The sequence below is a fragment of the Drosophila bipectinata genome, chromosome 3R, assembly GCF_030179905.1.
Source record: "Drosophila bipectinata strain 14024-0381.07 chromosome 3R, DbipHiC1v2, whole genome shotgun sequence".
NCBI lineage: Eukaryota > Metazoa > Arthropoda > Insecta > Diptera > Drosophilidae > Drosophila > Drosophila bipectinata.
In genome coordinates, this window is record NC_091739.1 from 18181727 (window position 1) to 18203199 (window position 21473).

Genomic DNA, 21473 nt, shown 5'->3' on the forward strand with positions numbered 1-21473 from the left:
CCGCCAGCCGTAGGCAACATGTTGCCAGTTTCTCGAGACGACTCTGGCCCACAAAAAAAAAGATACAGAACTGCAGCGACCGTTCTTCACACCTCCCACAACGGGCGGTGAAAAATTCGCACGCTTGGGGCGCCAGTCGATCCTGGCCAGCTGGGTCTCGATCGGACCTAGACCCCTAGCATCAGTTCTCTCTGGTTCGACTTCCCCCTTCTGGCTTCCATCTCCGTCAGCCCGGGCCTTAGCAGTTGCATCTTCATCTTTTATTAATCGCCACATTTATTTGATTATCTTCGGCGGCAGCAGTCTTCAGACTCGGGATAGATTTATGCCTCGGCAGCGTAATTTACTCGCTAATCATGCAACACTTTTCATTTTGACACGTTCGGGCGGCTCTCACCAAAGCACCGCCAGCGGTAATTATGTAAATTTCCCCCCAATCCAATCCGATCCCATCCCATCCCATCCGATCCAAACCAAACCCGATCACCGATCCGATCCCATCCGTCGGATGCCTGGGGGTGCCATTTTATGATCTATGCCTGCTTCGTGCTTAGAAGCGAACTTAACACAAATTGATAAAAGCAACATGAAGAACATGGGGCTGCTTTCTTGGACTATTTTTACGATCATCGATCCATCGTTCGTTCTCCTTGTTTTCACTGGCGAACACATCGCTTACATAAATTACGGCCAAGGACCCGGTGGTACCCCGGCAACCGGGCACGCGGGCAATCAGGTCCGGTATAGAATTCCAGGGAAAATGCATCGGCATCGGACGGCTTGTGTTTTGACACCAAACATCCGCTCTAAGCCGCAACTAAGGGGTTAACAGTGGCGGGGATCCACGGCGCGTGAAGGGGGGGTGGCACTGATCTTGTTAGCCGTTGCCGCTCATGCGCATGACTGCAATTTAAGCGCCATAAATTCTGTTCCCAGCTCCCCATGTCGAAGGCAATGTGTCAAAGTTGTTGTGCCCTTGTTCTCCAAAGGGTAGCAGAGGGTATGATCATTATAAAATTAAACTAAATAGTACGATAATAATAAATTGTATTGCTTACTTCCAAATGTGGTTATATTTGAAGCAAATATGGCCATTCTTTAAAGCCTTTTACTCTGAAGGTTTGGATTTTAGTCTTTAGTTTAAGCAAGTATCATAAAAGTACAAATTTGTGTAGCTATTCTAAATAATGGGTATTTTTAAAGCAACCCCAGGCCCTAATATAGGACGCTTACTCAAGCAAGATGCTTCACTGGCCCTTCCATATGAATTCCAATAATCTGAGTCTGCATTAGATGACTTAATAGGAGAATTTTTGTTAGGAATAAGGAGTTTCTTTTTGCGTGTACCAACAGCTGGATGGATTCCACTTTCAAGTGAAGGGGAACCTTTTGCTTTGACATATGCAAATGGTAAAAGTAATTAAACAATTCCTCCATCCATGCAATGGGGAGACATAAATTAGTTCTTAGCACAAACAATCTCAACATTTTCTACACGATTAATAACGCCAATTAATCGCTGGAATGGCGGCGGGCAGCAGTCATTGCCATGTAACTGACAAACTGGTCGACAGTTGCTAATGAATTAATCAGCAAGGAGATTAGATCGCAGATTCGCGATCACAGATCTGCGATCAGAAACCATTCATGCAATCGCATAAAGAGCGTAGGCATTTAATTACACCGGGGCATATTATTATTAGCGGCGTTACTGACAAATGATAATTGGTATTTGCATGACAATTAGAATCGCCGGCTGCCAACTCACCAAGATCGGATCGGATTGGGCTGGCTCAGATCGGATTGAATGGGCGCCAGGCGTCTCTGAAAAGCTGCCCCACTGCAACCCACCGGCATCCGAGGCCAATGGAGTTGGCCACGCCTGGCACTTCCTGCATATTTGAGCAGGTTTTAAGTGCCCAAGCCGGTCGTCGGATGCATCGTAAACACAAATGCCCCCGAAAATGTGCGGCAAGGATCGTATTTCTTGAACTTGACATTGAAAACAACGAAGGGAACGAAGATCTCTTGGATCTGACAATCCGCTTGGTGAGATCATTATCAGTGATCCCAACCAAATTAATTCCCCAGCCCTAAGTGGCTCTTAATTGTTGCAGTTTATTTCGGGAGTGCACCCAAGCATCGATTGTGACTCACTCGGGGAGGCATGTCAATCAATTTTTGTATTCCAATGAGTCGGGATGGGGCAAAGTATCCAGTTGCAATGCTGACAAGATCACGTACAAAGTGCAACTTTGCTTTGCTGTCAATCAACTAATAATGTTGTTCTGTGCGCCCCCTAAGCAAAGGGTTTTCTCAACTGGAATGCGGAGCTCTAAGTACTCCATATGTCGTTGCAAGGGCCGCTAGAACACTTCAGCTGTTGGCCGTTCTTTAGATAATCCCCATACATTCTTTATTGATTATTTTTTAATCCTAGAACTAGACTTTTATATTATTTGGCATTGGGCCTATTCTGGAGGACTAACACTAATGCTAGATAGTTAAAAAAATTGAAGTTCAAAGGGCAAATAACTAAAAGTTTACTGAACTGTTTGTTTTGTGGAGAGCTATGCTCATACTTTTATCAGCAATATTCAGTCATCTTGTTTGGAAATCGGTTTGGTCGGTTTGGATGACTCTTTATGAATATTTATGTTTTTAAAATATATATCAAACTTTTTAGCTTACTTGATTTTGAAAAGGCACTCTAAATGTTATTAAGCTGTGAACAGTCTTCGAGAACGCACATAAAGCTTACCCTAAAAACAGTTAAAAACCCTTTTAGAAATGATTAAGCTATTCGTGATTTATAGTCTCGTCCTGCTGGCGGTTTCTCAGGCCATGCATTTCGACAAGGACATTCTCGATTGGAGCCTTTTCAAGCTGATTAACAACAAGGAATACCTGGACGAGACCGAGGAGGCGATTCGTTTCGAGATTTTTAAAGAAAATAAGCAGTTCATTGCCGAGCACAACAAAAAATGGGATAGAGGTGAAGTGAGCTTTAACGTGGCTTTAAATGAATACGCCGACTTACTGCGTCATGAATTTAACGAGATGAGAAATGGAAACGATCAGAACGGTGAAAGGTAAGATTGCTTTTTCGTACCATTTCCCAAGGTGGAAATATAACCAATTTTCTTCAGTGTCGAGGGATCTAAATTCCTTCCGCCATTGGGCGTGGCTCTGCCAAAAATAATTGACTGGCGCAGACTGGGAGCCGTGACACCCGTAAAGAACCAAAAACAGTGTGACAGTTGTTGGGCCTTTGCGGCAACAGGAGCCCTTGAAGGTCAGCTTTTCCGCCACACTGCAAACTTGATATCACTCTCCGAACAGGATCTGTTGGACTGCTCCGTGTCCAACAATGGTTGCGAAAGCGGATTGGCCTCTCGCGCCTTTCTGGATATTAAAACGGAAGGAGGCATCGCCACTGAAAGTTCGTATTCCTATGAGGCCACACAAAAGCGGTGCCGCTTAGATAATGTTACTTTTGGAGCAACCGACTCCGGGTTTGTACAGTTGGCAATGGGAAACGAGACCCAACTGGCCATAGCGGTGGCCACCGTCGGACCCATCGCCGTGGCCCTGGATTCCTCCAGTGGCTCATTCCACTACTACAACGGCGGCATTTACGACGAACCTCTCTGCAGTGATACCCATTTAAATCATGCTGCTCTAGTCGTTGGCTATGGATCAGAAAATGGGTTAGACTACTGGCTAGTTAAGAACTCCTGGGGGGACAAGTGGGGCGAAAAGGGATACATCAGGATGCGTCGCAATGCTGGAAACCAGTGCGGCATTGCCACAAAAGCTGTCTACCCCTTATTATAATCCGAGGAATTTAAATAAATATAAATATGATATATCATTTCTAGTGATTCAGTCAAATAATAGCCATAAATTATTCATAATAAATATAAACAATATGTATTTTTATTGTAAACAATGTAACATCTTGAATGCGAATATCAAAGATTGTAAAAGAATTTATATGACACAAGTTTTATAAATATTTTTAAAACAAATAGGAAAATGGCAATAATAATTTAATAAAAAAAATGTGGTTCGAAATTATATTTTTTCTTAATGATTTTCTACTCCCTCGTTTAATCAACTTTAAAATCTTGTAAAATTTTTAAACACAATGTTCATTATTAGCTCTTATCGGTATCAATGTTTTCTAAGGCCTGCTGACCTCTAACCGTGACGTTACCTTGAAAGTTATGCCACTTGCGGCTGGTTGCGTAGGGCTAAAAGCTTACCAGTTTGCCACATACACTGCCGCACCAACCCCCCAGGTCCGGTGATCAATGAGCACCCAACGTACGCACCTATCGCACCTGGAATGCAATTATCAGGAGATAAGCCGACGATATCAAGCAATGGCCCCGGCGAATCGACAACACAATTTCGTCTGTCTATGTTTTGGGGTTTATATTTCATTTCAAATTGTTGCTTTTATTTTTCGGCGGCACTTGAACACTCAATGGATGAGTCATCCGTCCCCTGGTAATAACTAATTGTCTTTAAGCCTAACAGAATTAAGTCTATCGAAAAGATTAGTGTCCGTTGCCGTAGTCGGCCCATTTTTTGCCCAGAGCCTGATCGCGTGCCTGCTGCCGCAGAACTTTGCCGCTGCCAGTTTTTGGCAGCTCCGGCAGGAAGAAGACGCCGCAATGGAGCTGCTTGTGGGTGACCACCAGCCGCTTAGCCACATACTCCACTATGTCCATTTCGGTGAGACGGCTGCCCGGAACTTTGACGACTGCTGCTGCCGCTGGATCGCCATCCACTTCGTTCCAGAGGCCGAACACACAGGCCTCGATCACGTCCGGCAGCTCGGCGATGACCTGCTCCAGTTCGTGGGGACAGTACTGGGCACCGTGAAAGCGGAGGAGGTCCCGCTTCCGCTCCACAATGTGCAGGTAGTTCTCGTCATCAAAGTAGCCCATGTCACCGGTGTGGAACCAGCCCTGGTAGTCCTGAATGCGCTTTGATTCATTCGGATTACCGTAGTAGCCGTTCCACTGCTTGCCATTGTGCACCAGGATCTCACCGGTTTCGCCATGGCCTAGACTTCGTCCGGCATCGTCCAGGATTTTCACACGAACTCCCGGCACAATCCGGCCCACCGACGAGGGCTTAGACACGCCCATATTGGCAGCCACACCTCCGCACTCGGTCAGGGCATAGCCGTAGGATATCTGTCCATTGGCCAGGAACTCCTGCATCTTCAGAAGATTGGCCACGTAGCAGGAGCCGCCACCCACGCTGACGAACCGGATTGTAGCCAGACGTTGTTTGCTGAGGGTGGGCGCCTTCAGGAGGGAGGCCACCTGCTGGGGAATCACTGTTAGCAAGGTGACCTTGTACTTCTCCACCAGCTGGAGCATGTACTCCGGGGTGTAGGCTCGATCGGTGATGATCCGTGTGGAGCCGTGGCAGCAGCTGAAGAGCATGTTGAACATTCCGGAGGACCAGTCAATGGTGCTGAAGGATAGCAGTACATCCTGACCGGTAACAAATCTATAAGATAATTAAGATTTTAATAAACTATATAAATATTTCAAATTTTATGATTTTATTGTTATTTTCTTTAAAATAATGAGTAATTTACTCCACGAAAATTATTATTATACTATTTTTGCATTGTAACCATGCATACGAAGATTGTTGCTAATGACTATCACATGGCCCTATGGACTATCAATGGCCCTTGGAAAATAAATGTTTCATAAATTAAATCTACATTGTTGATCCATAAAAATTTACATAAAGTCTTAATAAAAGCTCTTAAAATAGCTCATAGTTTTGATAAAAAATAACTTACAAATCATATTTGTGATTTGTTTTTGTGGAAATTATAAAAGCTGAATTGGATTTGTTTTGGTATGTTGACAAGTAACTGATAAGCAAAACGTGAAAATAGCAACAGAGTTTTATAATGAGATTTTTATAAACAAAAATTCCTACACTACCAACGGTTTTCAGAGAAAAAAACTATAAATAACTTACCCGAAATCAAAGAGACATGCTGAGTTAGTAATGCAAACTGCTTTGGGTAGACCCGTGGTTCCGGAAGTACTTAGAATGGCCACTGTTTGATCGCCACCCAACAGTAGCGGCGAGGGACTAGTTTAAACAAACAATTTAATAATTAATAATAAAAAAAAGAAAAATAATAATATCTTACACATAATACAATTCAGCTTTTGTCGGCTCCAGCAGATCCTCTACCCGGGGCATACCAAGTCGGTGATCCTTGAGAGTGTACACATGCGTTTTCAGTATCCTGGCTATTATACTTAATCTCTGGTAGACGAAGCCGTCGCAGAATATTATCCTTGGCCGGGTGATCGAAAATAGATGCTTCATGGTCTCCTCATCATGCCAGGGACTCACCGCATGGAAGGGAGTCCCGTTTAGCAGACAACCCAGCACCACCGGCATCAGGTATGTGGTATTTGTACCTGCAATCCCCACCACATCGTCCTGTTTCAGGCCCAGAGCCTTCAAGTGCTGGGCTATGCGAATGGCAAAGGTGATGGCCTCGCCATTGGTCAAGGCAGTGCCTTCCGTGTCGGAAATCTGCAAGGGATTTAAGGATTGTCTCTGCTTCTAAAGAAATTACTCAGATTACACACCTGACATAGACTTGATGGGTGGTTTCTCATAAAAGCAAACAGTATTTTGCCAATCGAACAATCCGCATCAAAGAAATTTGCCGGCCTTGGTCCACTCCAAATTTTGGTGTATTTATCGAATTGTGTGCTCGGGCGTTCCATTGTGGTGGCTGATAAGAGCTGGCCGAGAACTAAACAAACGTGGAGTTTCTATCCGGTTGTGAATCCGGGTCCGGTTCCAGTTACGGTTCCTCAGCAACTGGCGATTTTTTCCCTCAAAGCTTTGGCCACTGCCAGTCCAAGAGAATTCTTATCATCCAACCGATTCAATTTCATATTTTCCAAGCGGTTTACTACGTCACTGATATTGTGTAGAAGCTTGAAAAGCTCAACGATAAGGGATTCTAACTAGATAAGATTAATTAAAAGGGGTTGGAGATACACCAAAAAAATTAAATAATAATAACTATCTAGATTAATACCCTATCTTTGACTTTCCAATACAAAACGAGTCCCTCTTTTAAAATCTATATTTCTTACTTTTAATTGTTCTACTTTGTAATCAAATGATAAAACGAAACAAAACTTGATCCAATGTCAGCCATTAACTAGAGTTCTTGACCTCCAGGAAATGCGCTTTATTAGCCATTCTGTTGGTTTTCCCATTGGGACTGCGTTTGAGGTCCTCAACGATTATGGCTCCTCCGTTCAATTGCTTATACTTGGCCTTTATATGTTCCGCTACGTAGTCCACCACATCCTGGGCCCTAAGAGAGCTGCCTTGTTTCTTCACGACAGCAGCAGCAGCCTCATCGCCATAGATCTGATCCCAAACCCCGAACACACAGACCTCCACCACGTCCGGCATTTCAGAGATGACACTTTCAACCTCGTTGGGATAGTACATGATGTTCTGATACTTTAGCATATCCTTTTTCCGCTCCACTATATAGATAAATCCATCGTCGTCAACGTAGCCAAGGTCTCCGCTATGGAACCACATTTGGGAGTCCCGCATCAAGTGGGTCTCCGCCGGATTGCCGTAGTACCCGGCCCAATACTGGCCGTTATGTATGCAAATCTCCCCCACCTCGTCTGGACCCAGGGACTCGCCCTGCTCACTGACTATCTTCAGCTTAATCCCACTGACCAGCCGACCCACGGAATTGGGTTTCTCGTCAAAGTGGAAGTTAATCGATGCCATGGCACCCAGCTCCGTGAATCCGTAAGCGAAGTGCAGGCAGTTACTACTTAAACGATTCCTGATCAGATGCTGAGTCTCCACCGAGGCTCTCGATCCTCCAAAAAGATAATAACGCAAGCTCGAAAGATCAGAGGTTTCGAATGAGGGACAGTTCACCATCATGGCCATATGGGCGGGTGCCTGAATGGTCCAGGTGATCTTATATTCCTCGACGAGTCGCATGAAAAGGGCAGCATCGAAAGCATTATCCGATATGATGCGTTTTGTGCTGAACACCCCCGAGGTTATCGTGGTCAGCAGTCCGGTTATCCAGTCCAAAGTGCTTTGGGTGAACTGAACGTCGTCGGTTGTCAAGCGGCTAGCAATTATTTCTAATTATTTCTTAGGAACTTAAACTTAATTAATAGTTTACTACTCACAAGCTGGCAGCTAAAATCTGTCGACTGTTCGTTATGGTAACAGCCTTTGGTATACCAGTGGTGCCCGAGGAGCAGAGAATGGCCAGGGTCTGATCGTTACCCTGTTCCAGTTGGGATGGCAGGAAGTTATCCTCGATTGGGGTGGCCAGGACCTGATTTATAGTTATAGATCCAGTGGGATGATTACGCATGGTGATGATTTTTACATTCTGGTGAACGGTGGCAGCTCGAACTTTATCGAATTCATCTCCATCACAGAATATTAACTTGGGCTTGGTTATGTCAAATAATTTCTCAATGGTGTTCTCTTCGTAAGCGATGTTTAGGGAATGAAAGGCGATTCCGTTGAAGAAGCAGGCATAGGTCACTGCGAAAATATGGGTGGTATTCCTGGCGATAATGCCAACCACATCGGACTGGAGTAGACCCATAGATCTCATATAGCTGGCAACGTGCATGGAATTCGCATGAAGTTCCTCTCTGGTGAGTACTGTGTTTTCCGTGGCGGAGATCTGGAAGTATACAGATCTTGTTAGTAAACTTGAGCTAAGGATTATTTCGCTTAACCCACCTGAGCAATGAGCTTGGGATGCCTTCGCATCTCGTGGAAAATGATCTCTCCGATGGATAGGTGTGGGTCGAAGTAGTGCATTACTTGATCTCCACTCCAGACTTTGAGATCGGAATCGTAGGAAATCGCTGGTTGAAAAGGCATTCTGAGTGTCGTTGTTTGCCTTGCAGTTTCAATTTTCGACTGGCTGCGAAAAGCGAATGCAGTTCTACTTTTATAGGTCGCAGCTAACTATTTTAGATAACTTTCGGGGCATACGAGTAGGTAGCGCTGATTACACGCGATTGCATTCGCACTTGAGAGCAACTGGGTAGCTCAGATCGGCAATCTCCATAACAAAACACTTGCCGACACTACTGGCCGAGTAATTGGCGGGGGGTATATAAACGTGATTCAGCAGATTCTGAATTGAGAATTATTTGATTATTTGTATAGAAATCGCGTGCTGGGAGCAGCTTGGGAAAAAGTAAACATAGACATATCGATTGATCTTCGAAGAAAATGAGAGTTACTACACCTACCAGAAAGAGAGAGGTATTACTTTACGTTTTATAGTTAATAACTTTGATTAGCTATAAGGGGTTATGTAATAAACCTGGTTAATGTGTGATGATTATGAACTTTGATATCCAGACAACAATAAATTTTACTTAAAGAATCAGGGAACTATTTTTGCTCACCACCTTGAACTAGTTTTTGTTTTTAGTTAATAGCATTTATCTTATCTAGTTGTTAGATTTGTTAAAGCAGTTATTACAAGAATTATTAAATGCATAGTGCATTTTAGTATTACCTAATTTGAAAGATATTCCATATCATGTTGAATTTTGTAACAATGTTTTTTTTGATCCTTTGGAATAATATGTGTTTCTATTAGGAACTTTCTAAGAGAGACTTGTTACAACTTTTCTTTAAAGTTTGTGATATAAAAAAACCTGGTAAATGAAAACGTGACTTAAGCTGGAAACACATTTATTTTAATTGCTTCAAACTCTTATGTTAATTAATTTGTTACTAAGGTTTTTGTTTTAAGTAAGCAGCTTTGACTGCATGTCGGTTCACCTTTCCATTGGCACTTTTGGCCAACTGGGGAACAATCTGTGCTCCTCCATGGAGATGCTTGAACTCCACCGACACGTTCTGACGGACGTAGTCCTCCACATGGCTGGGTTTCAGCTTGCTCCCCGATCGAAGGACCACCGACGCAGCGGCAGCATCTCCTTCCGTCTCCCTGAAGATTCCAAAGACACAGACTTCTGCCACATCAGGCATCTGGGCAATCACTTCCTCCACCTCGTGCGGATAGTACATCATGCCCAGGTACTTTAGCATGTCCTTCTTGCGCTCCACAATGTGCAGAAAGTTGTCCTCGTCAAAGTATCCAATATCGCCGGTATGGTACCATCCAGCCGCGTCCCGCATCTCTGCGGTGGCTTGGGGATTCCCAAAGTAACCGCTCCAGGTCTGACCATTGTGGCACTGGACCTCTCCCATCTCCTTGGGTCCTTGCAACTGCCCTGACGCGTCCACGATCCTCACCCGAATGTTTTCCATCAGACGACCCACCGAAGTTGGCTTTAGCTGAGTCTCAAAATTGTAGGACACCAATGCTCCCACCTCGGTAAGACCATAGGCATTCCTCAGGATTCCAGGACCATGCAGGAAGGACTGCATCTTTTTCAGGGTAGCCACTAAGCAGTGACCGCCAGCGAAGATCAAGTGCTTCAGACTTCGCAGTTTTTGGGCGCGGGTTTGCGGACAATTCGCCAGCATAGCCACATGGGAGTTGGCCATAACAGTCCAACTGATTTCGTGTTGCTCGCACAGTTCCAGGAAGTGGCTAGTGCTGAACATCTGGCTCGATATCAGACGAATTGTTCCATAGACACCAGCCGTGACCAGGGTAATGAGTCCCGTCAACCAATCAAGGGTGCTCGGAGCGTATTGAACGTCATCGGGACCCAAATAGCTTCAGGAAAGAGAAAGGGGAGTTTAGTTAGTCAATAAGTTAAACTAATATTACATAATACTTGTACTTAATATACCTGTGGGTTTCGAACAACTTTCGACTATTGGAGAGAGTCACCGCCTTGGGAGTGCCCGTCGTTCCCGAGGAGCAGAGAATGGCCATGGTGCGGTCGACACCACGATGAAACTGAGCTGGCTCGTAGTCCTTAGGCAGAGGTTTCTGGAGGAGATCACCGACGCTCATTACTCCATTAACCGTTCCATTGACAATGAGGACTAGAGCACCCAGACTGGTTGCTATGTCCTTGATCTTTTCATAGTCTGCCACGTCGCAACAAAGGATACGAGGCTTCGTGATCTTGTAGAGGCTGTCAATGGTTTTTTGTTCTAGATTGGGATTGACGGCGTGGAAGGGGGTGCCGTTGAAGAGGCAACCATAGGCCAGAGCTCCCACATTGGTGGAGTTGCGGGCCATGAGTCCGACGATGTCTGTTTCCTTCTTGAAACCCTGATCCCTTAAATAGCAGCCCACCTTGGCGGCATTTTGCAGCATCTGTGATCGGGTCAGGCGGGTATTATCAGTGTGAGATATCTGAAATATCCTTTGGGGCTGGCGTTGCAACTGCCGGAAGATGATCTGGCCTGCTGTCAAATCATCGTTGTACAGACTCTGCTGGCTGGAGCCACTCCAAATCTTTTGATTCCCATCGTAGTGGGTTGCAAAGTTACCGATAAGGTCCAACATTTTGATGCACGCGCGGTTCGCAACTGCGGCTCGATCGCGGTCGGAATCTTCTATTTAAAGGTCAGAGAAATTGGCCAAATTAGTCGGCAATTTAGCAGTTAAAGTGTCCGGATATTTAATTCCACCTATTGATTGCCAAGCCGTTTGCTTTGCACGATATCTCGTTGAAATAACATATCACGGATCAGATAACTACCAAGTTGTGCAATGAAAAACGCCAATTTGTTAGTTTTCCAATTATTCAGTAGGTACATAATTTTTTTTATTATTGTTTTTTACCTAGCACTTCCGTAAATGTTTTTTAATGGATCTAATTATAAAGAAGTTGTTGGATTAAATGGAGGACATCTTTACCACGTTAATGATTAAATAAATTGTTGCCAACTCTATCCAAAAATGTTTGGAGGATATTTTGGACAATGACTTCATTCATATATAAATAAAGAAAATATGTGAAGTAATTTATTGTTAGGAAATAAATTACTTAAAATAATAGATTTAAATAAAAATATTATTGTAAAATACTCACAGTGGCGCCTTATCTTTACATTACGTGGCGTCCGAAATGTGAAGCTCTCTGTTTGGGACATAGCGCCATCTGGTGAGTAAGATAAATAAAGGCCGTACGTGATAACAGAAAAAAAATTCTGTTACATGTTTTACAGAAGGAAAGTTGAAAAATTTAACTCAACAGACTTGAAGGGGGAAAATTGGCGAAATTTAAAAATTATTTTGTTATCTAAATAATCGAATATAAAAAATGCCCAAAATACGAAGGTTAATGTCATCCGGGAGATTCATCCGTATCCTGACCACTAACTAAGACAGATTCTCTACCAGCAGGCACCTACCAGTAGCATTGGTCTATTTCTTTCCATTGATAGTCTAATTTATTATTAAATTAATAAAGATTAAATATGTATAGTTCAAGGCATCTACCTGATCGATATAGTATATACAGGTTTAAGAAACATCATAGAAACGTTTCGTTTAAAACATTTCATGCCGAGTGGGTAAATCAAAGTGCGAATCATACTGTTTTACAAGAAATCATAATTAACTTAACTACCTTGTCAGTATATCAAAGAATTGCAGTCTAATGTTGGATATTAACGTCATTACAGATAACCAGCAGATCGGCACAAACATTACCACGCAAAAACCGCCGGGGCCTAAATAAACACCGCTCCGCCCAGTTGGCCAAAGATCACAGATGATCGAGCGAAATGCTAAACCCGTATGTAATGTCTTTCATCCGCTAAGCTTATAGATAAGCTTCTGGCAAAGAAGTTACCTACAAGACAACAAGTCTCATGACTTTGTTATCGCGAAATATAACGCAGATACCAACAACTTATATTTTTGACAAAATGTAAACAAACTTGGTGAAATTTTCCTTTTTGTTTAAATAAAAAAATGCTTAGAGTAATGTAAAGATAACGCATGACTTATACTATATTGTCGCCATCTGGTATGGTGCCGTTTACAACGATCTATCTTTTTCTCACTTAAAGATGTTATCTTAATCTGACCGCCGTAAACGTTCTACGGGATCTATAAAAGAGAGATTTCTGCTGTGGACGGCCAACAGTTGGAAGTGAAACTTATCTGCGAAAAGATGCCCTATACTCCAGTGAACTACTACAATTCCGATCTTAAGATCTGGAGCGGAGACCAAGTAACGCACTACTTTGACCGCCATTTATCAATTGGAGAAATAATCTTCAAGGAAATGCAGAGACATCCCAAACAAATTGCTCAGGTATGCAAAAAAATACTAAGTTAAGATATTAGGAAATAAATTCATATATTGGATCTTATAGATTTCGGCAACGGAAAACACAATACTGACTAGGCAAGAACTTCTGCAAAACACAATGCATGTGGCTAGTTTCATGAGATCTGAAGGCCTCCTCCAAACCGATGTGGTTGGACTCATTGCCAGGAACACCACCCATTTACCCGCCGTGGCTTATGCCTGTTTTTTCAATGGAATTGCTTTCCATTCTTTAAACATTACCTATGACCGAAACACTATCGAAAAGCTGTTCAACATCACCAAGCCAAAACTGATATTCTGTGATGGAGATGAATTCGAAAAAGTACGAGAGGCCACCTCTGAATTGGATGTGAAAATCATTACCATGCGCAATCACCATTCGGAATCTATCACGATCAATGAAGTTCTGGACACTCCAATCGAGGATAATTTTCAGCCCGCTGAATTGGAACAGGGAAATGATCAGACGCTGGCCATTCTGTGTTCCTCGGGCACCACTGGTATTCCCAAGGCTGTCACCATCTCCAATAGCCGACAAATTTTGGCGGCTAACCAGTAAGTTTAAAAATTAACAACTTTTCTTAATATAATTTAAAAATTACTTATATTCTAACCACCAGCCATCTGACCACCTCGGATATTCAATACTCCCACAACACCCTTGACTGGATTACTGGTCTCCTGACCACTATCACCTCAGGGGTATATAGCACAACTCGTATCATAGCGGATAATGCCTTTGATCCTGTTTTTGCGATGAAACTTATTAAGGATTACAAAGTCACTTGGATCATTCAACCACCTTCGGCTATGGCTATGATGGTCAACACCCCGGAGTTTGAGACTTGTGATCTATCCAGTCTACGGTGCTACATGTATGGAGGATCTCGAGCCTCCGTAGAAGTGCAGAACAGTATAAGAAGTCGCCTGAGCCAGGACTGTTTACAATTCGCCTATGGCTTCACCGAGCTGGGCGCCATGGCTACAATCAACTTGCATTATGACCAGAAGCCCAATTCGGTGGGTCGGTTGGTAAATGGACTAAGGATGAAGATAATCAACGACCAGGGTGAGTCACTGGGTCCCGAGGAGATGGGAGAGGTGTGTATTAGCAATGGCCAGCACTGGATGGGATATTTCGGAAATCAACAGGAGACCCGAGATATGCGGGACCTCAAGCGGTGGTTCCACTCCGGTGACCTGGGCTACGTGGACCGCGATGGCTTCCTGTACATTATGGAGCGCAAAAAGGATATGCTCAAGTATCAGAACATCATGTACTATCCAAATGACATCGAAGCCATAATATCCCAAATGCCAGAGGTAGCCGAGGTTTGTGTTTTCGGAGTGTGGAGCAATATCTATGGAGATGAGGCTGCCGCATGTGTAGTCAAGAGACAAGGATGTAGTCTTAGTGAACAGGATGTGGTGGACTATGTCCAGTCTCGTACGGACTCCAAGTATAAGCAACTGAATGCCGGAGCAATCATTGTAAACGATCTGATGCGAAGTGCCAACGGAAAAACTAATCGCATAGCCAACAAAGCACACTACCTTCAAGTCAAAAATAGGAATTAAAATATTACTTAAATTTCAAACAGAATTGCATATGACGTAAAATTGTGACTACCTCTTACCTTAGAATAAACTAATTTAATATTGAAAATAAAAATTGATTAAAAGTCATTTATTATGTGTATTCTCTCGTTTCGTTTTGTTTCATTTATTTATAAACATTTCACAAACATCATTAATCTGGGGGGTTTTACACAATTATTTGTTTTTCTCTTGCTTTTTTCGTATCTCAATCAATGGATTTCTTTCCCATCTGGATGACAACAATTATTTCAACTATTTTTGTAAAATTATGCTACTAATCTCTTCACATTTGTAGACATTTGATTTGCTGTTTAATTTTCCATTGACGGCCTCTAGCCGGTTCTATGGTTGCCCTACATTTGTTCTTGTTAGATTGGTTTACTGTGATTGGGATTATTCATGTTCCTGGATTGGATTGGATTGCGCTACTGCGAAATTCATTTGTCGTTTGTTACCAAAACTCCTCGGTCTTAAGACTATCGTGTTGGGGCGAACTTTGCTAGCTCCTTCATTAGGGTTATACAGTGTTTTGCTGAGTGTGTGAATGTGCATGTCCTGACTTAGCCCTATAAAGTAAGGTGATTTGCTGTGTTATTGATCTTTTTTTCAATTTCGATTTCAATGATTTGTTTTCTTGTTTTTCGCTCGTATTTACATTTCTCCTATAGAACTTAGATGCGGAGTTGTTTGATTGTTAGAAATGGGCCATGGGTCGCCCCCTTTTTCTTTTGGAAGATATGTGTTATGATTTATCTAAATTTTTACTTGCAATAACTCGAACTCGCTTCTCTCCTCAAATTGTGCGAATATTTGTTTTGTGTTCGATTTGGATTCCGATTCCAATTTGGTTTTCTTTTGATTTTTTTTTTAGCAAAGAGTAAACATTGAGTGAGTGAGTTACTGGGTGAGTGAGTCTCTCAAGTGAGTTTAGATAGAGTGTGGGTGGTGAATGCGATTTCTTGGTCTTAGTTTAGTTTGGTATTGTGAATTTTTAACTAGTCTGTTTTGCGAATGCGATTTGCAACACGGTCTCTTAACAACTACACATACATACGTTAACTTACAATCTAGGTTACACCTCAAATTTATTTTCCACACGGGTCTCATTTCCGTTTCCGCTACCACATCCATGGCAAACGATTTTATCTCTATGTTTTTCTCATGTTAATCAAAACCTTTAAGTCTTTTTGGAACGCATCTATATTATAAAGTCGTGCACATTTTGTGTTACGTTATTCGCGTAGTTTTTTCTTTAAATTTTTGTTAACCTAACCAGTAAATGACATTTACATCTTCCGACCCAAACTATTTACATTGAAACTGGACTGCTGCTGCTAAACGATTTGCCCGGGAAAAAAAATATAATTGACCGAATTGAAGAACGACACCTGAAAAGCAGCACACAACCTAAGTATGTTTCTCCACTTAAATTAAACGCCGAAAACAAATTTTCGCCCTCCCCTCGTGTATGATCTAATTTAATTAATTGTTCTTTTTCCGCTGTGAATATTTTTTCTGCTTATTTTTTTTTTATATTTTGGTTTTGCTCTACATAGTACATCAATCAATGCGTATCAATCATCTGGCCTGCATCCGGTCCAGCTTTCTGCAGCTATTTACTCTATTATGCCGACATATCCTCTTCCATCAATTTAATGCTCACATTTAAAAACCCTGTATGTTCAATAGTTTCATTTACAATACAACTATAGCTAGAGTTAGGTATAATTTAGCGACGTCCTTCGATATTCTCTGACTAATTTCTGTTTTCGCTTTGCTTGGCACAACTTTTACAACATGAAAGTATCTATTAACTATTTTCTGATTTTGGTTTTTATTTGTGTTCTGATCGCCTGTTTTATGACAACAATTATTATGTGGGTGCCGTGTTAAGTGTTTATATATTAGAGTAAGTTTCAATTGATTTTTGATTTTCTGTTTTTTTTTCTTGTTTACGTTTAATTTCTTACCTTTAGATTGGAAATGATAGCGAACGAAAAAATGTATTTTCGAAACCAATGAAAAAGTCAAATCAAACATGAGACGAAACAAGCTTTCAATTTAATTCAAAATATTACAAACTACAAAAGTTGAATTTTATTTTAAGGATTTAAATATCATTAGTGTGATTTCGGTATCGGTTGTTGCTATGTAGAATTCACATTTTTTTGTTAATTCTAAAACTTGATCTGCATGTTTTATGGGTACGGTTAGTGCACTTTAAAAGTTTGAATTTTTTGGGTGACAGAGATATTTTGCTCAAAAAAGATTAGTTGCTCAAAAAAAAGTTTTTTAATTTCAAGTATTAAAAACAGGAAGAAAAGTAGAAGAAAAATCTTCTTCGGTTACAAAAGGCACTTAAATAATCAGTAACTGTTATGGATATAAAAAAAAAAACTATATTAATCTTGATATAATTTATGGAGTATCATATTGAACTTTATCAATTTATGTGTAGATTAAAGATCTTGGGGACTTGCACTACATGATAAAATATATATTGTATTGTCTGTTATTTGGTTTATGGTTTGCATCTCGCATATTTATATTTTAGTAAATCTAATAATTTAAATTAACTAACTATGATAGAGGGCCATTGCGGTCCAATAAATAAGTAACTAATGGTTAATTGATTTATTATTAATTTTTTTCTAAGAATTTAAATAAAAGAGGAATCAGAATTATTGGGCTTCATCCCCCGTAATTATAATAACTACTTAGCTACGATTGAAAAAGTAACTCTAAAATCAAAGGCAAGCCGTTCTAACGAATATATATAAATAATTATAAATTTGTATAGTAAAAGAAGAACAAGGAAGAACTTGCAAATACCCACCAGTTTCAGTTTCAGTTGAAGTTAGCATTTACGAGTGGTTTGGGCAAAAATTGTAAAATAAAAATCTGTTTTTGTTTTTGTGTGCTTTCAAGGATCTTTCGATATTTTCGTTTTGATTTTTATTCATTACGATGGTGAACATAATTTAATTGAATTTACCTAGAGTTTCTCGCCTCGAATAGTTGTTTTTTTTATCGACTAAACTTAAATTATCTACACGCTTTTTACAATTAGAATTCATTTAAACTAGTTTCGCTTAAAACTTATTGTATGTGATATTTACAAACGTCGATTCGTCTACGACCTCATTTCTCTCTGTTTGCGGCTTAACTAACTTAACGCATTTAAGTACAAATCAATTGCAAATTTATAGATTTAACAATAGGCTGGGGTCCGAAACAAAATTTGATTAAAATCGGTCACCAGCTAAAATGATTCATCAATTTGTAACAATTTGGAGCATCCTCAGAAATAAATCAAGTTTATGGATGTGAGTGTCAGTATGGGAGTGTATTATATAATTATTTATAACATTAACTACTATGCAGTCACTCTTGATCAATTTAGCTTATAATTAACTATCGTTTTGTGTCAATCGTCTAATACAGTTTCCAGCTCATCATTCCAATTGCTTAGAGGAAGTGCCTTGAAGCCTCGCCTGGTTACTAAGTATTCACTTTTTTACTTAACTATTCTGCACTGTTCCGAGACATAACCATACATATAGATTTATCGTAATGCATCCCTTTACTTCGATCTCATTAACATTATAATAAGTTAATTTCGGGTTGGATTCTACATAGCCACTGGGTGTCAGAGACGCGCCTTAGAAGGTCCTTTAGTGGTCGTAATTAAATCATTTCAATCAACGTGTCAATCAAGGAATCAACCAAATTCGAATTCGAAAATGAAGCCAACAAAGCCATACGCAACAGAAAAGCATGAAATGAAGTTCAACCGAAATGGAAAAGAAAGTGAAAGAAATAGGTTAGTAAATTCATGTTGTCCACCAGCGCCCAACTCTTCTATAAAGTAATTGGATTTGGCAATAGGTAACGGCATTTACTCATCCTCCTCCTCTCTGAAGAGATATGTGCTCCAGTAGACCAGGTTGAATAGGGCAAAGACCAGCGGGAACGTGATCCGCGATATAACATCGATTCTCTTCGATCTAGAACATTGTCTTTGGGCATTAAACAAGTACGAAAATATAAATTAATTGATCATCTAGAGATTGGCTTTTTGATTTTTGTGATTTCTTTGTTTTTATTTAATAGACAATTTTTAAAGATTGGTTTTTCGTTTTTAGAAATTAGTTTTGAAAATATTTGGCAAAATAATTTGTTTGTTTTAAATGTTGGGAAAAGCTACGTGCGAAAACAGAAAAAGTGCGGAAACTAGGGAATAAAAGATTCTACATACAGGAAGGAAAGTACTGGGAGTAGGGATATTCGGCGATTCTATTAGGCACAGAAATGGTTGTAAATTTTTAGATAATTTTAAATGGTTAATGGCCTATTTTTTCAATGATTTTCAATTTTTTTCTGGTGAGTTTATGAAGGGAAAGTTTAATCACAGTTTCTACAACCAAAATATTCCAAATTTAAAACAAACAAATCACACACAAAATAATTGCAAAGCAAAGCATAACTTTCTGAATGGCAACCATAAGTGGTGCGAATTCAAAAGGGTTCAAAAATCAATTAAAAACAAATTGAAATGCAATTTTTTAATTTCACAAATACTTGAATTGGTTTCGGCAAGCAATTAAATCTCGTCATTGTTTTATTGGCAACAAAAGACAGCGAGCAAACAGAATTCAACGAACGGCAAGCAAGCGGCAGATATCGGGATTGGTTTTCATTTATTTTCTTTTCGTTTTTGTAACATGTATATATTTTTTGTCATTTGGTTTTCTTTCACATTTTCAGGATATTCAATGACTGTAGTAAAGTTATGTGAGTTAGCAAAAAAGTCAACAAGAGTTAGTGAAAGAGAATATACAGAGTAGAATAGTAAATGTTCACAACATCAAAAAGTAAATCCACCAACTACTACGGAACACAATGGGTCTATAAGTGATATCTACACGGGTGAGTTAGGGTTATGCTACCGGAGGGGGTCTTGGGACCCCGTTAGTTACCTTGTTGGGAATTTGGAGAGCCAGGTCTTGCAGCAGTTGGGGCGCTTCGGGGCCTGCATGTGCACCTCGCACTGGAGCCGTTTCTCTAGGGCCAGTGGATCGCCAGGATGACGCACTAACGGTTTCTGTTGGCCGCCATGGCGAGTATATTGCGACGCCGTTTGACATGAAAGTTTCGATTGTATTCGAATGCAAATGGGGGATGGCAATGGTGACAGTGGTGGTTGTAGTGGTAGCAGTGGCACAGGTGGTTGGATGGTTCAGTCGGATGGAGTAATGCAATGGCATGTGCGTAATTTGATTTAATTTCGTTGCAATTTTTCAATTCAATTCCGGTTGAGTGGTTTGTTTTGGTTGCCGGCGATGTTCAACGATGGTTGTGATGGTGGGAGGTTGGAGTTTCAGTTTTTTGTTTGATGTTGCAGTTTCAGTTTATTTGTGGTTAGTTGTTGTTGTAAATTGGGATGAGCACGTTTGAAAAAAGTTGTTGAATTTGGCATTTTTTTTTTTTTGGAAATTTTGTTTTTGTTTTGTGGTAATAAAATAGAGGCAAATACAAAAGGAAATAGTTGTTTTAATAGTTTTATCATAATAATTTTGTTTAAGCCAATTAGAGTTGAAAACAAAAAGTATATGAACTTGGTTGTAAAAAATAAAAATGTTTACCCACAAGCCATTATCATGAGAAATTAAAACCGTCTAAATAATGTTGAAAATAAGTTAGGAAAAGGAGAAATAACTCTTACAAAGAGAGCCCCGATAAAACCAAAATAGGTGTTTAGGTTGGCAAAAAGAGATATATCAAGAGGTAAGTACCATTGCGAACGTTGCATTGCTATCTGTATCGAGCAGATCTGAAGCGGCATCTAAACTGGCCTGCTCCAGATCGCGGCGCTTCTTTTTCATATTCTCCTTATGCATGTCTGCGGCCCGATCCGTATATTTCATAGATACGCATGTGATAGAAGATGGTTGACAAGAATTTATTTGTTCCAAGGCAGTTGGGTAGGTGGTGATGATGTTTATTTTTGGGTTTTTATGAATTTTTACAGACAGTTTTTTTTTAGGTTTGTGTTTTTTTTAGATGCACAGATTATACACAGTTATTAGGTTAGACAGCGATAGTGTTAGTCGTGACAGAGATAGAGACAGACAGAAAGAGAAAGATAGAGAGATAGTCACACATACAGAAAACGTTAAACGATTCGAAATGTCCACCAAATCAATAGAAATTCAAATAAAAATCGAGTGCATTAGATCGATGATTCAGGGGTTCAGGGGTACGCAGGATGGTAAAAATTAAAAGCAAATAATTATATAGTTGGGTTACCACAGGGGTCGTGGGGTTGATTAGCACATAGGTGGTTGTTATTTGCAAGCATTTTGATTTTAGGTTTTTGTTTTTTGTTTACAACAACGAAGAACCGAAATGAAATTATTGCAGTTCGAAAGGAAGTTCGACCGATTAGTCAATGTTGATTTTTTCAAACGCGTTTCAAAGTTCATGGTCGGTGAAAAGCGAGTATTTGGGTGTGTTCGAGTGTTCGTATTGGAAATGTCGATGTCGATGAATGGTGAG

At 40.6% G+C, this 21473-nt stretch overlaps 6 protein-coding genes across 11 annotated transcripts in view; 2 read left to right on the top strand and 4 right to left on the bottom strand.

Annotated features, from left to right (window-relative positions):
- Positions 1 to 2735: 2735 nt before the first annotated feature.
- Positions 2736 to 3838, top strand: LOC108130285 (cathepsin L1-like). The gene is made up of 2 exons (XM_070281693.1): positions 2736 to 3092; positions 3150 to 3838. The coding sequence occupies exons 1-2, from the start codon at positions 2791 to 2793 to the stop codon at positions 3835 to 3837; spliced, it is 990 nt and encodes a 329-aa protein (XP_070137794.1). The 5' UTR covers positions 2736 to 2790; the 3' UTR covers position 3838.
- A 585-nt stretch (positions 3839 to 4423) lies between these two features.
- Acsx4 (Acyl-CoA synthetase X4) lies at positions 4424 to 7084 on the bottom strand. The gene is made up of 4 exons (XM_017249229.3): positions 6651 to 7084; positions 6200 to 6594; positions 6022 to 6138; positions 4424 to 5532 (listed from the first exon to the last, which is right to left on the bottom strand). The coding sequence occupies exons 1-4, from the start codon at positions 6789 to 6791 to the stop codon at positions 4566 to 4568; spliced, it is 1620 nt and encodes a 539-aa protein (XP_017104718.2). The 5' UTR covers positions 6792 to 7084; the 3' UTR covers positions 4424 to 4565.
- Positions 7085 to 7143: 59 nt separating this feature from the next.
- LOC108130657 (uncharacterized) lies at positions 7144 to 9019 on the bottom strand. The gene is made up of 3 exons (XM_017249230.3): positions 8824 to 9019; positions 8253 to 8764; positions 7144 to 8191 (listed from the first exon to the last, which is right to left on the bottom strand). The coding sequence occupies exons 1-3, from the start codon at positions 8965 to 8967 to the stop codon at positions 7234 to 7236; spliced, it is 1614 nt and encodes a 537-aa protein (XP_017104719.2). The 5' UTR covers positions 8968 to 9019; the 3' UTR covers positions 7144 to 7233.
- Positions 9020 to 9783: 764 nt separating this feature from the next.
- Positions 9784 to 11548, bottom strand: Acsx2 (Acyl-CoA synthetase X2). The gene is made up of 2 exons (XM_017248741.3): positions 10869 to 11548; positions 9784 to 10792 (listed from the first exon to the last, which is right to left on the bottom strand). The coding sequence occupies exons 1-2, from the start codon at positions 11534 to 11536 to the stop codon at positions 9838 to 9840; spliced, it is 1623 nt and encodes a 540-aa protein (XP_017104230.2). The 5' UTR covers positions 11537 to 11548; the 3' UTR covers positions 9784 to 9837.
- Positions 11549 to 13139: 1591 nt separating this feature from the next.
- Positions 13140 to 14894, top strand: LOC108130524 (luciferin 4-monooxygenase-like). Its single transcript, XM_043212036.2, has 3 exons — positions 13140 to 13298; positions 13360 to 13871; positions 13937 to 14894. Exons 1-3 carry the CDS (start codon positions 13155 to 13157, stop codon positions 14892 to 14894), a joined length of 1614 nt encoding a protein of 537 aa, XP_043067971.1. The 5' UTR covers positions 13140 to 13154.
- Positions 14895 to 17216: 2322 nt separating this feature from the next.
- GluClalpha (glycine receptor alpha 1) overlaps positions 17217 to 21473 on the bottom strand; it is a 39683-nt gene continuing 35426 nt past the window's right edge. For 4 of the 6 annotated variants that reach the window (XM_017249011.3, XM_017249012.3, XM_017249007.3 and 1 more), the window contains exons 10-13: positions 20711 to 20817; positions 19895 to 20019; positions 18818 to 18934; positions 17217 to 18587 (exon numbers count right to left, since the gene is read on the bottom strand). In XM_017249011.3, the coding sequence (XP_017104500.2) occupies positions 18578 to 18587; positions 18818 to 18934; positions 19895 to 20019; positions 20711 to 20817 (359 nt within the window). In that variant the 3' untranslated portion in view covers positions 17217 to 18577. Of the gene's footprint in view, positions 18588 to 18609; positions 18935 to 19894; positions 20020 to 20710; positions 20818 to 21473 lie in introns of those variants that run through there. The other 2 variants (XM_017249008.3, XM_043212330.2) reach the window with 1 other exon arrangement.

Excerpts from the sequence above, each read along its gene's own strand:
- LOC108130285 (XM_070281693.1), top strand. The coding sequence starts at position 2,791 with ATGATTAAGCTATTCGTGATTTATAGTCTCGTCCTGCTGGCGGTTTCT. Across the intron at positions 3,093-3,149 it reads AACGATCAGAACGGTGAAAG|TGTCGAGGGATCTAAATTCC; the intron begins GTAAGATTGCTT and ends AATTTTCTTCAG.
- Acsx4 (XM_017249229.3), bottom strand. The coding sequence starts at position 6,791 with ATGGAACGCCCGAGCACACAATTCGATAAATACACCAAAATTTGGAGT. Across the intron at positions 6,139-6,199 it reads AAAGCTGAATTGTATTATGT|TCCCTCGCCGCTACTGTTGG; the intron begins GTAAGATATTAT and ends TGTTTAAACTAG. Across the intron at positions 5,533-6,021 it reads GCATGTCTCTTTGATTTCGG|ATTTGTTACCGGTCAGGATG; the intron begins GTAAGTTATTTA and ends ATTATCTTATAG.
- LOC108130657 (XM_017249230.3), bottom strand. The coding sequence starts at position 8,967 with ATGCCTTTTCAACCAGCGATTTCCTACGATTCCGATCTCAAAGTCTGG. Across the intron at positions 8,765-8,823 it reads ATCCCAAGCTCATTGCTCAG|ATCTCCGCCACGGAAAACAC; the intron begins GTGGGTTAAGCG and ends GTATACTTCCAG. Across the intron at positions 8,192-8,252 it reads CAGATTTTAGCTGCCAGCTT|CCGCTTGACAACCGACGACG; the intron begins GTGAGTAGTAAA and ends AATAATTGCTAG.
- Acsx2 (XM_017248741.3), bottom strand. The coding sequence starts at position 11,536 with ATGTTGGACCTTATCGGTAACTTTGCAACCCACTACGATGGGAATCAA. Across the intron at positions 10,793-10,868 it reads AAGTTGTTCGAAACCCACAG|CTATTTGGGTCCCGATGACG; the intron begins GTATATTAAGTA and ends TCTTTCCTGAAG.
- LOC108130524 (XM_043212036.2), top strand. The coding sequence starts at position 13,155 with ATGCCCTATACTCCAGTGAACTACTACAATTCCGATCTTAAGATCTGG. Across the intron at positions 13,299-13,359 it reads ATCCCAAACAAATTGCTCAG|ATTTCGGCAACGGAAAACAC; the intron begins GTATGCAAAAAA and ends TGGATCTTATAG. Across the intron at positions 13,872-13,936 it reads CAAATTTTGGCGGCTAACCA|CCATCTGACCACCTCGGATA; the intron begins GTAAGTTTAAAA and ends TCTAACCACCAG.